Source organism: Podarcis erhardii (genome assembly GCF_964252035.2).
Source record: "Podarcis erhardii genome assembly, chromosome: 15".
Classification (NCBI taxonomy): domain Eukaryota; kingdom Metazoa; phylum Chordata; class Lepidosauria; order Squamata; family Lacertidae; genus Podarcis; species Podarcis erhardii.
Genome location: NC_138505.1, coordinates 17,906,581 through 17,921,602, shown reverse-complemented (window position 1 = coordinate 17,921,602; position 15,022 = coordinate 17,906,581). Strand labels below are relative to the sequence as shown.

Below are 15,022 nucleotides of genomic sequence, written 5' to 3'. Positions count from 1 at the left end.
GACCTGGCCTGGCTGTGCCGCCAATCCCACCCTCCTCTCTGGGTGCCCCAGGTGGCTGTTTTAGCCACATACTGAAGGTGCCTGGTGGTGTCATAGGGTGAAACAAGTCAACCCCCTGCCCCTGCAGTGTGGTGTGAATCCAGTCATGGGATACCAAGGTCCCCAGGGGTGCCAAAGCAGTTGCGAGTGCTCAAAGAGCCTCACCATGCAAGCGCTAGAACATTCTGCAGCCCCTGTTTGCCTAGGAGCTGTTTCTGGCCTGAGGGTCACGTTTCCTCATAAGCAACCTCCTAGAGGCTGCATCAGAGTGCTTGGCGTGGCCAAAAGTGGATGGAGCCACAAATGTTGCCTTTGGAAAGTAGGCAACGCTTAAGCCACACACAACTCAGAGAATCCTGCATACCCCTCTCTCCATCCAGGCCCGTTCAGAGGCAACTTCGCAGTGCAAGGACACATTCCAGCCTGGCAAAAAGCACTTAAGGAAGGGGTCGGACAGCATCAGGTTAGGGCTGTGGCCTGGGAAGAGGCTTGGCCTCGGGGAGACTCCCAAGGGCCACATAGAGATGCCTGGGATGCGCCACATTTGGCCCATAGACCTGAAGTTCACCAACCATGGTTTAGAGCAGGGTTTCCCAAACTTGGTCTGTTTTTGGACTACAATTCCCATCATCACCGATTGCTGGTTCTGCTAGTTGGGAATGATAGGAGTTGTAGTCCAAAAACCGCTGGAGACCCAAGTTTAGGGAATCCCGATTTAGAGTGATCCTCACTGCACTTTCTCTCTGTAAGGGAGGATTGACTGAAAGGTAGAGATTTGCTAGCTCATGGATGGGCAGGGATTTGCATTTGAACCTTCCCCATGTACTGCACTAGCTATGTAGAGATGGAAAAGGTTCAGAAGAGGGCAACCAGAATGATCAAAGGGATGGAGCGACTCCCCTATGAGAAAAGGTTGTAGAGTTTGGGACTTTTTAGTTTAGAGAAAAGGTGAGGTAGAGGCAACATGGCTGGCGCTTATAAAATGATGCCTGGCATGGAGAAAACTTACGGACATCCAGTGAAGCTGAATGTTGGGAAATTCTGAACAGAGAAAAGAAAGTACTTCTTCACACAGCACGTTGTTAAACTGTGGAACTCCTTGGCACAGGAGGCAGCCACCAACTTGGATGGCTTTAAAAGAGGAATGGACAAAATTTTGGAGGCTAAGGCTACTAATGGCTACTAGCCACAATGTCTATGATCTGCTTCTACAATCAGAGGCAGTAATACTTCTGAATACTAGTTGCTGGGTGCACAAGAAAGGAGAGAGTTCTTCTACTCGGGTCCTGCTTACAAGTTTGGCCGCTGTGGGAACAGGATGCTGGACTAGATGGGCCACTGACCTGACCCAGCAGGATTCTTCTGGTGTCCGTATGGTCTTATATCTGTTGCTGCCTTAACAAAAGCCCCTGAGCCCCCCAAATTCCCATGTGGTGAGATCTAGGAAACGGCAGGCTGCCCCTTCTTTTGCTTTGTTTTTGCTTGTGTTGACACTCTGCTCGGGTTACTGACATAAAAGTACTTTGCGTCTTTCTGTAGCAGAGCATGTTGCTTGTAGTGGCTGCCAGCTGGAATGGGCTGGATCAGCCCGGCCTGAGCTCCCTCCTTCCGACTCCTAGCCAGCTGCTCAGAGACCCGGCCGGTGGCAGGCCCCATTAGCAGGGCCTAAGGAATCTGCAGTCTGCGTTGCACATGGCTGAGTCCTTATCTGCTGCCCCAGGCTGAGCTACCAAACACTGGCTGTCCCTTGTGCCCAGACAAAGACAGACAGCTGCGGAAGTTGGACGGTTGTTAACTGGCTCTCATACAGTCTTCTGTGGTGGTTTGCAAAGTAACAGGGACAATTTAAAAATGGAGGTGGAGGAGAGAGGGAGAGATGATTCTGATGAGGAGCCTACAATCTGAATTTCTATGCTGAAGATTCATAAGAACATAAGAAGAGCCTGCTGGATCAGGCCAATGGATCCATCCAGTTCGGCCTCCTGTTCTCACAGTGGCTGACCAGATAACTGCGGGAAACCCGCAAGCAGGACCAGGTCAGAATGAAGGGCAAAGACTTTCATATGTGGGTATGAACCCGGAGTCAGAGCTCTGCTCAAGAGCAAGCAATCCTTGCGGGTAGCAGCTTTGGTTGGAGTGTGGTCCCTGGTAGGTCTTCCTTTTCAGATTCCCAGTTGCTGGAAACAGCACAAGTCTCTGGCTCCTTGAACCTGAACCTAAAAATACAGTGGTACCTCAGGTTACAGACGCTTCAGGTTACAGACTCTGCTAACCCAGAAATAGTACCTCAGGTTAAGAACTTTGCTTCAGGATGAGAACAGAAATCATGCAGTGGTGGCGCAGCGGCAGCGGGAGGCCCCATTAGCTAAAGTGGTGCTTCAGGTTAAGAACAGTTTCAGGTTAAGAACGGACCTCCGGAATGAATTAAGTTCTTAACCCGAGGTACCACTGTATAAGAAGAGCCTGGTGGATCAGGCCAGTGGCCCATCTAGTCAAATTCCTGTTCTCACTGTAGCCAACCAAATGCCCGTGGGGAAACCTGGAATCAGAATTTGAACACAAGACTCCTCCCCCCCCCCGTGGCTTCCAGCAACTGCATATTCAGAAGCATTGCTGCCTCTGACCATGAAGGCTTGTAGTCACTGGTAGCCTTATACTCCGTGAAGTTTTTTAATCCTCTATAAAAAACCATCCAAGTTGGTGGCCATCAGTGTCTCCAAGAGTGAGGTCCACTGTCTTAACCATGCGCTGTGCCGTGTGAAGAAGTCCCTTCTCTTATCTGTTCTTTATCCGTGCATCATTTTATTTGTTGTTGTTGTTGTTTAGTCGTTTAGTCGTGTCCGACTCTTCGTGACCCCATGGACCAGAGCACGCCAGGCACTCCTGTCTTCCACTGCCTCCCGCAGTTTGGTCAGACTCATGTTTGTAGCTTCAAGAACACTGTCCAACCATCTCGTCCTCTGTCTTTTCCAGGGAGTCTTCTCTTCTCATGAGGTGGCCAAAGTATTGGAGCCTCAGCTTCACGATCTGTCCTTCCAGTGAGCACTCAGGGCTGATTTCCTTAAGAATGGATACATTTGATCTTCTTGTAGTCCATGGGACTCTCAAGAGTCTCCTCCAGCACCATAATTCAAAAGAATCAATTCTTCGGCGATCAGCCTTCTTGATGGCCCAGCTCTCACTTCCATACATCACTACTGGGAAAACCATGGCTTTAACTATACGGACCTTTGTTGGCAAGGTGATGTCTCTGCTTTTTAAGACGCTGTCTTAAAAAGACAATAGGCAACATTTTATAAACGTCTATAAATCCATTGCTTTCCATGTCTCTTCTCAAAGTATTGTTCTGCGGTATACATTTAAAGCAGTATTGTGCAACTTTAAACAGTCATGGCTTCCCCCAAAGGATCCAGGGAGCTGTGGTTTGTATAGGGTGCTGAGAGTTGTTAGGAGCCCCCGATTCCCTTCACAGAGCTACAAGTCCCAAGAGTTCCCTGGGAAGAGGAACTGAATGTTGAACCACTCTGAGGACTGGAGCTCTATGAGGGCTCCACCTCCTTTGAAATCAATGGGTTCTGCGCATGGAGAAGCACCATCATGCCCATTCATTTCATTGGGCCTTGAGATTTCCTCCTGAGACAAAAGCAGTCAGGGTTCCCATTTCTAAAAATGATTCCTAGCCCCATTTCTGAAACTGCTGAGAGAAAGAGGAAATAGGGATAGGGATTGATTAATAACATTCATTAATTTCAGTGGATCCACTCTGAGGATGACTAATGATGGATATAACCCATTATTTCTAAATCTTCAGCTATACAGATATATTAGCATATGCATTTTTCATGTATTTCTTTTTCTTTGGTGAGGTACAAGTGGCTGGCCTGGTCACAGAGACTGCTCACTTGGGTTTTGAGCTAAAATGGTTACCGTCGTTAGGAAAGTCAGGGGCGGGGAAGAACTTCTTATTTTCTCTTTTACTCATGCCCCTTTCAGTTTCTTATTGGCATGGAAAGAGCCCAAGACTTCCAGGAAACATTGCAGCGTTGACTTTTTAAAAGAAATTGGCAAGTGATGATCCCATAATATGGGCTAATTGCTTCTGGTATTTTGAAAATACAATGATTAAGTGTGGCTGAGGAAAGCAATCTTCAAATTGGCTGCCACGCGTGGAACCAAAACTTCTTAGACACGGTATTTGATGGAGGTTTTCTGCCCCAACTCTCTGAGCCCGGTCTTAATGATGTAGATCCAGCATGCATATGAAATGTATAATTGCTCTTCTTCATAGTGGTAGGTGACCCTTGAGAGAGAAAAGTGCAATCCTCTCTCACAGTTCATTAGTGCTTGAGTAATTCTGGAAATCTAAGATCACTGCAAATCCCCAGTATCAGCGTCTTAAGTCTCCAGTTAATTCCACCTCTGGAGATTTATGGTCCCTGGTTCAAACTAGCTCTGCTATTAGCTGCTTCGGAAGCCAGTGGTGACCTCAGAGCTAGAATCGCTGCAGTTTGGGGTTGCAAAACATCTGAAGCGGCTCGGTTTGGCTCGCCTACCTCCAAACCCTGATGTAGGATGCTTACAAACCATGGCTCAGCAAACTGGAATAAAATATGGCGTTGTGAAGGGAATTTGCAAATATTGGTTTTATGTGAACCCTAGTTTGGCACCACATGTGAATTGACAAACCAGGAGTTACTGTTGTCAGACTTTCCCTCCAGGGTTGGTGCACCTAAATATGGGAGTGTCAAGTAGATGGAAAATGAAAGCAGACAAGCCTTGGTACCGGTTTTGCCTGTTGTTTGTTTGGAAGTTCAGCCTGTGATCTGGAGTTCTAAAACCTGTAGTTACTACAAGCCATGGTCAAGGTGGCATCTGAACTGATCCACTTACATGGTGGCTTTCACTCCTTCCTGCCATCAACATACTTGGCCAATCGTAACAGTGGGACTTGTCATCATAGCAACCATCCTAGCCTGATTCATACATAACGCTAAGCCTTGGTTTCTTAAACTATGGTTTTATTTGATCATCTGAACCCTACCTAACAGCTTAGCTAGGGTTTATTTACTGCTCGCAAACTACAATCTGAAGCCATTGCTCATTTTGGCCTTACAAACCTTTGTTTTATTTGAACTGTGGCTTGGTGTTACATGAGAACTCAGCAGCCTTCCTTTACTGTGGTTTATTTTGCAAGAAAACAAACTGACTGTTGGAGAAATGAGCCATGGTTTATTTGATCACCCGTTGGACAGCTTGAGGTTGCTTATTAAGCAAACCATGGTTTAGTGGTCTGTGTGAACCAGACCACTATCTCTTCATCACTCTCCACCTCTGGTTTTATCTCTGGACCTAAACTTCTCCTGGTTGTGCTTTCAGACATTAAGAAAGAAAGGTTTTAATGGTTGCGACAGTCCAGAACCCGACGGGGAAGACTCCATTGACCAGAGCCCTCTGATGGAAGACAAATACCGTAAAGCCAGTGAGGATCTTGACATCCTGTTCAAGCGCTACGGTGTAAGTAGCTCGCCACCCCAGGCAAAAAATTCTTCATTGTCTCTTTTTTTTCTTTTTTTTTTGTTCGTTCGTTTGTTGGATTTATCCCTCCCCTCCCAACCCAAACTACCTTCTCCCCCCACCCTCCCCCCACCCTCCCCCACCCGGCCACGTAACAGGCGCTGAACAAGAAGCATAGAGAGTGTGAGAGCCCTGACGGGGACGACGTGTTTACGTTGACGCCTCAGACGGAAGAGAAATATAAAAAGATTGATGAGGAGTTTGATAAAATGATGCAGACTTACAGGCTCACAGTGAGTAACAGCTGGTGGCCTGCCAACGCCTCCCCCTCCCACCCGCCCCATGGATAGGGCTGCCAACCTGCCCAATATTTCTTAATAATACAAATAACAGTCCTGTTGAAGTGGCCTAAGCGCTGGTCAAGCCGCTTGTCCTGAATGCTGATGGCCTGGCCTGGATTTCCTACTCGGTTTTAGAACACAAGGAAGCAAACTGAGGAAGATGGGGGTTAGGAGAATTTTGAGATTATTTCCCTTCTTCATATAGTTAACAAAAGAAAGCAATCTCGCAGAAGCAGCAAAAAAGAGATGACACCCTTCCAGGGAAATGGTTCTGCACATGCTTGCTGTCTTAATGGTGAGGCACTCTGCACATGCTCAGAGGTACCAGGACCATAAGCCGATGTAGTTGTGGCTACATATATAGTTATATATACATATAGAGTTGTGGCTATATATATAAAAAATAGCCAGTTCCATTCATGAAGGAATTGCACTCAGAACATGCCCAGATGCCAGGATTTTTTGTTTGTTAAGCAAAAGTTGGCTGCCCTAACCCATGACGGGGGGGAAAGAATCTTACGGAGGGGGGAATCTTGCATGGTTTGGCTTTCACAGAGCCTCAGCTAATTTGCACCCCTAAAGCAAAGGAGACGGTTAGGAGAAAGTCCCTCTGACACCCAGAAGGCAATGTGTACCTGGTTGCTAAGGTACCGGACAGCGAGGGATGCTTAGTTACGCCGAGGCCTTGCTAGGCAGCACTGTGAATTTGTTTGGAAATGCTCTCTTGAAAAATACTTCTGAAGGACAGCCCTTAGTATAAACCTCTGAAATACAAACCTCTCTCCCATCCCCTCAGTACAGGAGTGGGATGAGGATGTTTATTTTATTTTAAACATTTCTATTTATCTGTTTTCCCCCCTCTTCCACAAGAGCAGCCTTCCTCAAGCCGGTGCTCTGCAAATGTCTTGGACTCCAGCACCCAGCAGCCCTGGCCATTAACCATGCTGGCTGGGGCTGAGGGAAACAGTAGTCGAAAATGGCTGTGCCGGCAGGAGATGTAGTCTTAACACCTGGAGGGCACCAGGTTGGGGAAAGGATCTCATTAATAGGATTTCAAAGCAGCTAGCACCAGTGAGGCACAAAGGATCAAGACAATATCAAATAGTGTGATGAACTATTCTAGGGAAAAGCTGAAGCTTTGTTTGCTCCCTGCACCAACAGCGGACTAGCTACTAGATTTAAACTGGTCCAGTGCCAATAGCTGGACAGTGCTAGCATCTATAAAAGGTGCAACAGAAGATTTATTAATCTATTAATCTCATTGTTTGAGGTTTGATGGCTCCATTCTTCAGGGGAGGTGGTGGAGAATAATCCTTATACAGTGGTACCTCGCAAGACAAATACCTCGTAAGATGAAAAACTCGCAAGATGAAAGAGTTTTTCGTTTTTTGAGTTGCTTCGCAAGACGAATTTCCCTATGGGCTTGCTCCGCAAGACGAAAACGTCTTGCAAGTTTGTTTCCTTTGTCTTGCAAGTTTGTTTCCTTTTTCTTAAAACCGTGCATTCAGGGGGTGCAGTTGTGACTTGACTTCGAGGAACAACTCATAGCACGCGGAGTGGTAGCCTTTTTTGAGGTTTTTGAAGACTTTGGTATTTTTGAAGCTTTTCCAAAATCCGTGCTTCGCAAGACAAAAAAATCGCAAGACGAAAAAACTCGCAGAACGAATTAATTTCGTCTTGCGAGGCACCACTGTACAATCCTTACTTCAGAAGTGTCATATGAAGCTACCAACACACACATGTCAAATAATCACCCTGTAAAAAGCAAGAACAGAGCACCAATAATGATTCCGTCCCAACAAGGCAGCATTTTTTAAAAACAGAAGGAAGAGGGTGCAATCCGTGTGACGTTAAATCCACACGCTTCAGACACTTTTGGGTTCAGCATGTGCTTCTCATGAGAACTAACCCCAAATCCTTGGCCAAACTAACCTGTAACCCAAGAACAGCTCCCGCATTCTCAGGATTTTAATTTGCCTTGTTGGTGTGGCTAAATTTGTACCTGGCTGACTAAATAAATCCCCAAGCACTTCTGAGAGATGGACCAGGCCCTGCCCCACCCAGGTCTGGGACTTTCTTGAGCAAGTCAAATGTGGTTTCTGAGCAGAAAGAGTCGGGCGATTCTCTGGTTGCCGTTCCATAAGAGAGTGATCTCTTGACATTAAGCTGCCTAATGCAGGGTCCATCCAAGCAAGACACTGTTTATTACAGCCTTCACTGCACTGGCGCCCTTCCAGAGGTTTTGGACTACAGCTGTGCTGGCTGGGGTTCATGGGTATTGTAGTCCACCAACATCTGGAGGTAACCAGTGTGGCTAAACGCTGGTCTTCTTTGATGGCAGGACCTCTCCAATGTCTTTCTTCCACTTTGCTACTGGAGATTTTAAAAAAATACTTTGCTGATGAGTTATGGCCTTAACCCAGAGACTCATGTCTGAAAATTCCTGGAACTCCTTGCCCGCTAAGCCAGGAATTGTGATCTCGAGGTAATGATCCCAAAACAGTTGCTTCTGAATCCTCATTGTTCGGCACACTTTTCTGACCTTGTGCTCTGAAATAAGACCCTCCTTCCCTTTCTCTCATCTTCCCTTTTCTTCGACTTCTGTGGTATCTGGCTAAGATACAAATAGGCAGGCAATCTTTTTCACCCCATGGGCCACATCCCGTCATGGGCAACCTTTTGGGGGCTGCATACCAGTGGTAGGCATGGGCAGAAGCAAAAAGTGGGTGGGCCAGAGGCAAAAGATGGGCCGTGTGATGGATGCAACTCTCATCTTTCCACAGTAGGCTATAGTCATGCAAAAGTCAGAGGTTTCCACACAGACCAATTTCTCCATCCTCTGTCCACGCCAGCAACACACATTTTCAGAGTTCAAGGACATACTCTGGCAAGGCAAAAGCACTTGGGGAGGGCATGACGCAGGGGTGGAGAGAGTGTGTATCCTGGAGAAAGTCTCGTGAGCCCAGTGGGGATGCCTGGAGTACTGCCATCATCCCATAAGACTGATGTTCCCCACCCCTGATCTAGGAAGCCCATTCCGGTTCCTTTCAATGACACTAAGCATCTTTTCAACTCCCCTGTGGACAACTGGGGAAAGGGGCAGGCAAGAATTGAGCACATTGGTTTCAGTGCACCCTGCCCTCAAGTGGCAATCTGATGCTGTGGGGAGATCTGGGAGCTTGTGCTTGAGTCCTGCTTGTGAGTTTCCCACAAGCATCTGGTTGCTCGCCATGAGAGCAGGATTCTGGACTAGATGGACCATTGGCCTGATCCAGCAGGCTCTTCTTACGTTATTAAACAGATGTTCCTTCAGGCAACACATTTTGGTTACCATCTTTGTCGGGGGCACTGCAGAACCCGGCCCCACCCCATATTTTTTACATGTGCTGTTACACGATGTGGGGGATCCATATGAAACTGCACCCATCAAAACACTGCTGAGTTTCATGGTGCCCTCAGTGAAGACTGTAATCAAAACATGTCAGGTAAACAAATGATAATTTACTATAACATACAGCACTCCCTATGGTGCTCTTAAGGGCAACATTTAAACCATACATTTAAAGCTCCATGAAACATGTCTTCCGCCAAAGAATCCTGAGAACTGCAGTTTGTTAAGGGTGAGTTGTTAGGGGACTGCACTTCTCCTCCCAGAACTACAATTCCCAGGGTTGGTTTAACAATCATTCCCAGTGTGGTGTGGTGGTTAGAGTGTTGGACCATGACCTGGCAGAACAATCAATCCCTTTTCATAGGGTCTCCAATAACCCTTAACAAACTACAGCTCCCAGAATTTTTTTTTTGGGGGGGGGGTGTTATCATGGTGCTTTAAATGTATGGTGTGAATGTGACCCCCAACCGCTTTTGACTACATCTCCCATCAGCCCTGGGTGGGGCTGATGGGAGATGTCATCCATTACGCCTGGCAGGCATCCGGTTGGTGAAGCCTGCCTTTGGAGGTTCTCTGTTCTTGTTCCTGGAACAGTCCAGGGACAGTGGCTGATAACAGAAAGCATCCAGCTGGAAGCCTTGGCTCCAATATGCACTTGTGGTCTTGTGAATGCTGCTTGCCAAACCTAACACCCAAACCCCTTCCTATCAGCTTCCTATTTTAAACATGCTTCTTTCTCTCTCTCCCCTCAGTCTGCAGTTCCGGCTCCAAATTTTGCCATGCCTGTTACAGTTCCAGTGACCAACCAGAACACGCTGCAGTTCAGCAACCCAGGAGGCACCTTAGTGACCCAGTCCCTTGTGACCTCCTCCTTGACTGACCCGCGCCTCCTCTCACCACAGCAACCGACCCTCCAGCGAAACACAGTCTCTCCGGGCCTCCCGCAGAGGCCAGCCAGCGCAGGTTTGCTCTTTATTTATTTGATTTTTTTTACAAAAGTTTCTGCACCGTGAACTCTTTGGCGGTGGTGGCAAGTGGGGAGGGGGAGTATCATGGTAGTGAACATCAATTGGTGGTGAACATCAATGAAATTGCATTCATAGTTCAATATATTTCACAGATTATTATTATTATTATCATTTATTGAATTTATAGCCTGCCCTTCCTCCCCAAGAAACTCAGGGCAGCAAAGAAAATGGACCATTTAAAATAAAAACAAAGCAAACATTTTAAAACAGATAAAACATTCTAAAAGCAGTTATATTTAAGAACATTGACAATCAATTACCATTAGATCAGCTTAAGACAGCAACATTGTATGTGACAGCTGAGATGTGTGTTTTTTGGTCCTGCACTCTTCTTGTGAATATACTGTGTTTTAGCTGTTTTTAAATCTGAATTTTAAATTGTTGTATCTCGCCCTGGGACCTCTTGGTTAATAATAATAATAATAATAATAATAATAATAATAATAATAATAATAATAATATTCACCAGGAGGTCCCAGGGCAGTTTACGACATTTTAAAATTCAGAATTTAAAACAGTTAAAACATATTATATAATATTTCAATTATTATTTTTCAGCATTTTATTAATGTTGTTGGGTCAACCTGGATGGCTTCAAAAGAGGATTGTATAAATTAAGAGAAGGTGAACAGTGGCTGCAAGCCATGATGGCTATGCTCTGCCTATACAGTTGGAGGCAGGAATGATTCTTTTTTAAAAAAAAATAATATTTATTAAAGGTTTGAAAGTTACAGAAAGGAAAAAAAGAATTAAACATAACAAAACCATACAATACAATACAAAAACAAAAATATTACATATACATAACAAAAATAAAACAAAAACAATTTAAAAAAAGAAAAAAGAAACACAACCTATACTTTCAATGTTATTAACTTTCTTTTACTTGTTTCAGCGACCTCCTCACACCTCCCTTTTTTTGTATTCCACTTCGATTCATTGTTTCAGCAAATCCTTTCCATCTTCCTCAAACTTCTGTCCTATCATTTAACTTAACAAATTCTAACATTATTTTTTCCTTTAATCCAATTACAATCTATTAATTCTTTATAACATTTCTGCTAAAGCCATGTAAGGAGGCAGTAATGATTCTTAATACAGTGGTACCTCAGGTTAAGCACTTAATTTGTTCTGGAGGTCTGTTCTTAACCTGAAACTGTTCTTAACCTGAAGCACCACTTTAGCTAATGGGGCCTCCTGCCGCCACTGCACAATTTCTGTTCTCATCCTGAAGCAAAGTTCTTAACCTGAAGCACTATTTCTGGGTTAGCGGAGTCTGTAACCTGAAGCGTATGTAACCCGAGGTACCACTGTACCAGTTGCTGGAAACCACAGGAGGGGAGGGTTCTCTTGTTCTTGAATCTTGCTTGTGGGTTTTCAACAGGCATCTGGGTGGCCACTGTGAGAACAGGATGCTGGGTTAGATGAGCCCTTGGCCTGATCCAGCAGGCTTTTCTTCCATTCCTCTGGATCAGCATTTTGGAATGTGTTGGAACGTCAAGTCTAACTCTCTTTGCCCATATTCTTTTCCTTAGGGGCAATGCTTGGAGGAGACCTCAACAACACAAATGGAGCCTGCCCGAGCCCAGTAGGTGAGTAGAAGCGAAGTGGAAGCTTGTTGTTCCAACAGCCAGATGTCAGGAAAAGGATTCTGGAGAGCCTTCCCTTGGATGAATTGTGGTGGGAAGGTTGTTGGCCTTGGGTCCAAGCCATTCCATGCACAGGGACAAGAAAGGGGGTGACTGGGAATGGGGGTCCCACGTAGATGAGGCCCACGCAGCAATCTCAGCCCAGGGTCAGTGCGTGAGCTGCATCCTGGATGAGCTGGGCGCTGTAACTATAAGAGAGCAGCAGAACTTTCAGCTCTTGCGATAGAGGAAGGAGCTCCAAGCTTAAAGAGCCGAAATAGAACTTAATGCAGTTTGGGGTGTAATGACTCATAAGGTCACATGTTGATCTAAGGAGCTGCTGATCTATGTGGATGACACAGAGCAGCTTGAGAAATTTCACATCGCAAGCGGGTAGATGGCAGTGGAGTCAAGGAGGCCTCTTGATGGTTTTCTTCCAGGGCTGGTCATGTGGAGATGCATTTCAGTGTCAGCATTTAGGAGCCAGCTGCTTATGATCCCCAAAATGGGCCTTGAGAAAGCTTGGCCTGGAGAGCCCCAACCTCAGGCCCTCAGACCTCTCTCACTGGCTCCCAGAACTCTCTCCAGGTCACATCCCTCCCCAGCCCTGCTTTCTACCTTCCTTGAGTGTTTTTGTCTGGCTGGAATGGGTGCTTGCTTGGTCAGAGGAATGTAACAGAGAGCTGGGGCTGTGTGTGTAGAAATTAGCCCACGCTACAGAGGTAACCTTCACATTAGTGGCTCCATCCACTTTTGCCTCTGGTCCTGCCCAGTGCTGACTTGTGACTTCTGGAAGGTTGCCCAGAAAAGAGTCCCCCACCCCAAAATCGGGTAATTATTGCCAGTTAATTAAACAAAATAAATCACACAATAGATTCTCATTTAAAAACTATAAAATAACAGTTTAAAAATATGGCAAAGCAACAACGGCTCGACTAATGGTTAGGAAACACTTTCTGAAAAACTTATCTGCAAGGCTGACATAATTACCCACTTCAGAAATCTGCCCTTAGAGGAGGGAAAGGGGTGGAACCCGCATTATAGGGCCAAACCAGGCCGAGTCCAGACAAGCAAGTCTTTCCGCGCCAGTTTTAATTAGAGACTGCGCTGCACTTGGGATCACTTTATTTGACCTTGTCAGTTTCAAAACCAGCCCTTGTTTTAAAACTCCTGTTAAAATGACAACCCTTCTGGGTGGCTTCAGAAACCATGCCTGAATCCCTTTTAAACGACTCTTTGTTTGGTTTAATTGTCACATGGCAATGGGCAGGGATGGCTCTAATTGGACATGGAGACATCCTGGCCTTGAGATGAAATATATCAAGGTGTCCTGCCTCTCGTGGCTTTAATAATTGTGTAGCAGAGAGAATTTCTGAAGGTGCGGCTTCTCCCACCTTGATAGCACTGGGAGGCGAGGAGGCTGCACCCTCCCAAGGGCTGTCTGCTTCCGCTGCTTTTACAGGCAAGTCTGGCAGCAGTCCCCTTTGTTGCACCTTCGTGCCCCACTTAGGATTCAGTGGGGGAGGCAGATTGGAAGATGGATATATAAATGTGTGTTTATATGGATACACATGTCATACATACATAATGGGGCTGCCATCCTTGCTCAGCTTGCTCCCCAACCCCATCCTGACTTCATCCCAATCCAGGATTGTATGTGGCACTACAGATCCTCCATTGGGGGCTGTGTGATGACAACTTTACATTTTACACATCCTAGTGAAACGCATATAGATATATGCCTGGTCTGCCTAAGGCGGTAGAGAGAAGGGATGACAGTAAGGGCTGATGAGAAGCTCAGGCTGTGACTGGATGGAAGGCCTCAAATCTCAAACACAGATCCCCATGGTGGAGAGGCAATTACTGCTTGTTTTAGAATTGCAGTGTTTAATTGGGTGTGCTTTTTTGAAGATAATTTTAAAAGGTGTGCTGACTATTCAGAGACCAGACTCATTGGAAAATAAAAAAACTTTACAGTGGTACCTTGGGTTAAGAACTTAATTCGTTCTGGAGGTCTGTTCTTAACCTGAAACTGTTCTTAACCTGAAGCACCACTTTAGCTAATGGGGCCTCCTGCTACTGCTGTGCCGCCGCTGCACAATTTCTGTTCTCATCCTGAAGCAAAGTTCTTAACCTGAGGTAATATTTCTGGGTTAACTGAGTCTGTAACCTGAAGTGTATGTAACCTGAGGTACCACTGTATTATAAAAAAAACAAAACACCATAAATAACAGCAGCATCTTAAAAGAGGTATCCCCTTTTCTTTCTTACGTAGGAGGGAATGCCTCTTAGGCCCCATTCACACCACACAGTTAAAGCACTATGACACCATTTTAAACATGCAAGGCTCCCCCCACCCAGAAGTTCTGGGAGCTGCAGTTTGCTAAGGACGCTGAGAGTTGTGAGGAGACCCCCTATTCTCCTCACAGAACTGCAGTTTCCAGAGTGGTGTAACAAACTGTCCCTCTTTGCAGGGAACTCTGGGAATTGTAGTTCTATGAGAGGAATTGGGGTCTCCTCACCACTTTCAGCACTCTTAACAAACTGCAGCAGATTGGGTGGCAAGGGGAGGCGGATACTGCTTTAACTTCACCTGAGATCCCTGAGTGCCGAGCCTTGGCCCTTCCCAAGACTCCTAGGCACACTTGCTGTCCCTGTCAATCTTCAGCACACACACTACGTCCTGCCTCTCCCCTCATCGCCCCCTCCCCAAGCATCTCTACTGCCTCCAAAGCAGCCCCCATGTCAGCTGCCGTGTGCGGCTGTTCCGGCTTGTAACTTGGCAGGCCCTGTGAATGTCATCATTGACGTCACCCAAACATTCCCCTCATTCCAGGAAACAGGAGCAGGGAAGCAGGAGAGCCCAGGGGGTAGGCCCTCAGAGAGACCTCGCCAAGCCCTGGGACTTTCTCAGGACCTGTGGGGTGTGGGGAGACTTGACACTCTACCCCCCCACCCGCCCTCTCCTAGCCTCTTGTTCCTCCTCTTGGTGCCAGTCACAAAGCCAGGAGGCGGGTTGGTGATCTGAGACCTGCCTTGCTTTCTCCTATTAGCCTTATTGTGACATTGAAACACAGCAGC

The 15,022-nt window shown here is 46.3% G+C and overlaps 1 protein-coding gene across 6 annotated transcripts in view; it reads left to right on the top strand.

Annotated features, from left to right (window-relative positions):
• Positions 1-15,022, top strand: part of MEF2D (myocyte enhancer factor 2D) — a 137,136-nt gene that overhangs the window by 106,355 nt on the left and 15,759 nt on the right. For 5 of the 6 annotated variants that reach the window (XM_081841944.1, XM_081841945.1, XM_081841948.1 and 2 more), the window contains 3 exons: positions 5,416-5,553; positions 10,038-10,248; positions 11,849-11,905. In XM_081841944.1, the coding sequence (XP_081698070.1) occupies positions 5,416-5,553; positions 10,038-10,248; positions 11,849-11,905 (406 nt within the window). Of the gene's footprint in view, positions 1-5,415; positions 5,554-5,711; positions 5,847-10,037; positions 10,249-11,848; positions 11,906-15,022 lie in introns of all 6 variants that reach the window. The other variant, XM_081841947.1, reaches the window with a different exon arrangement.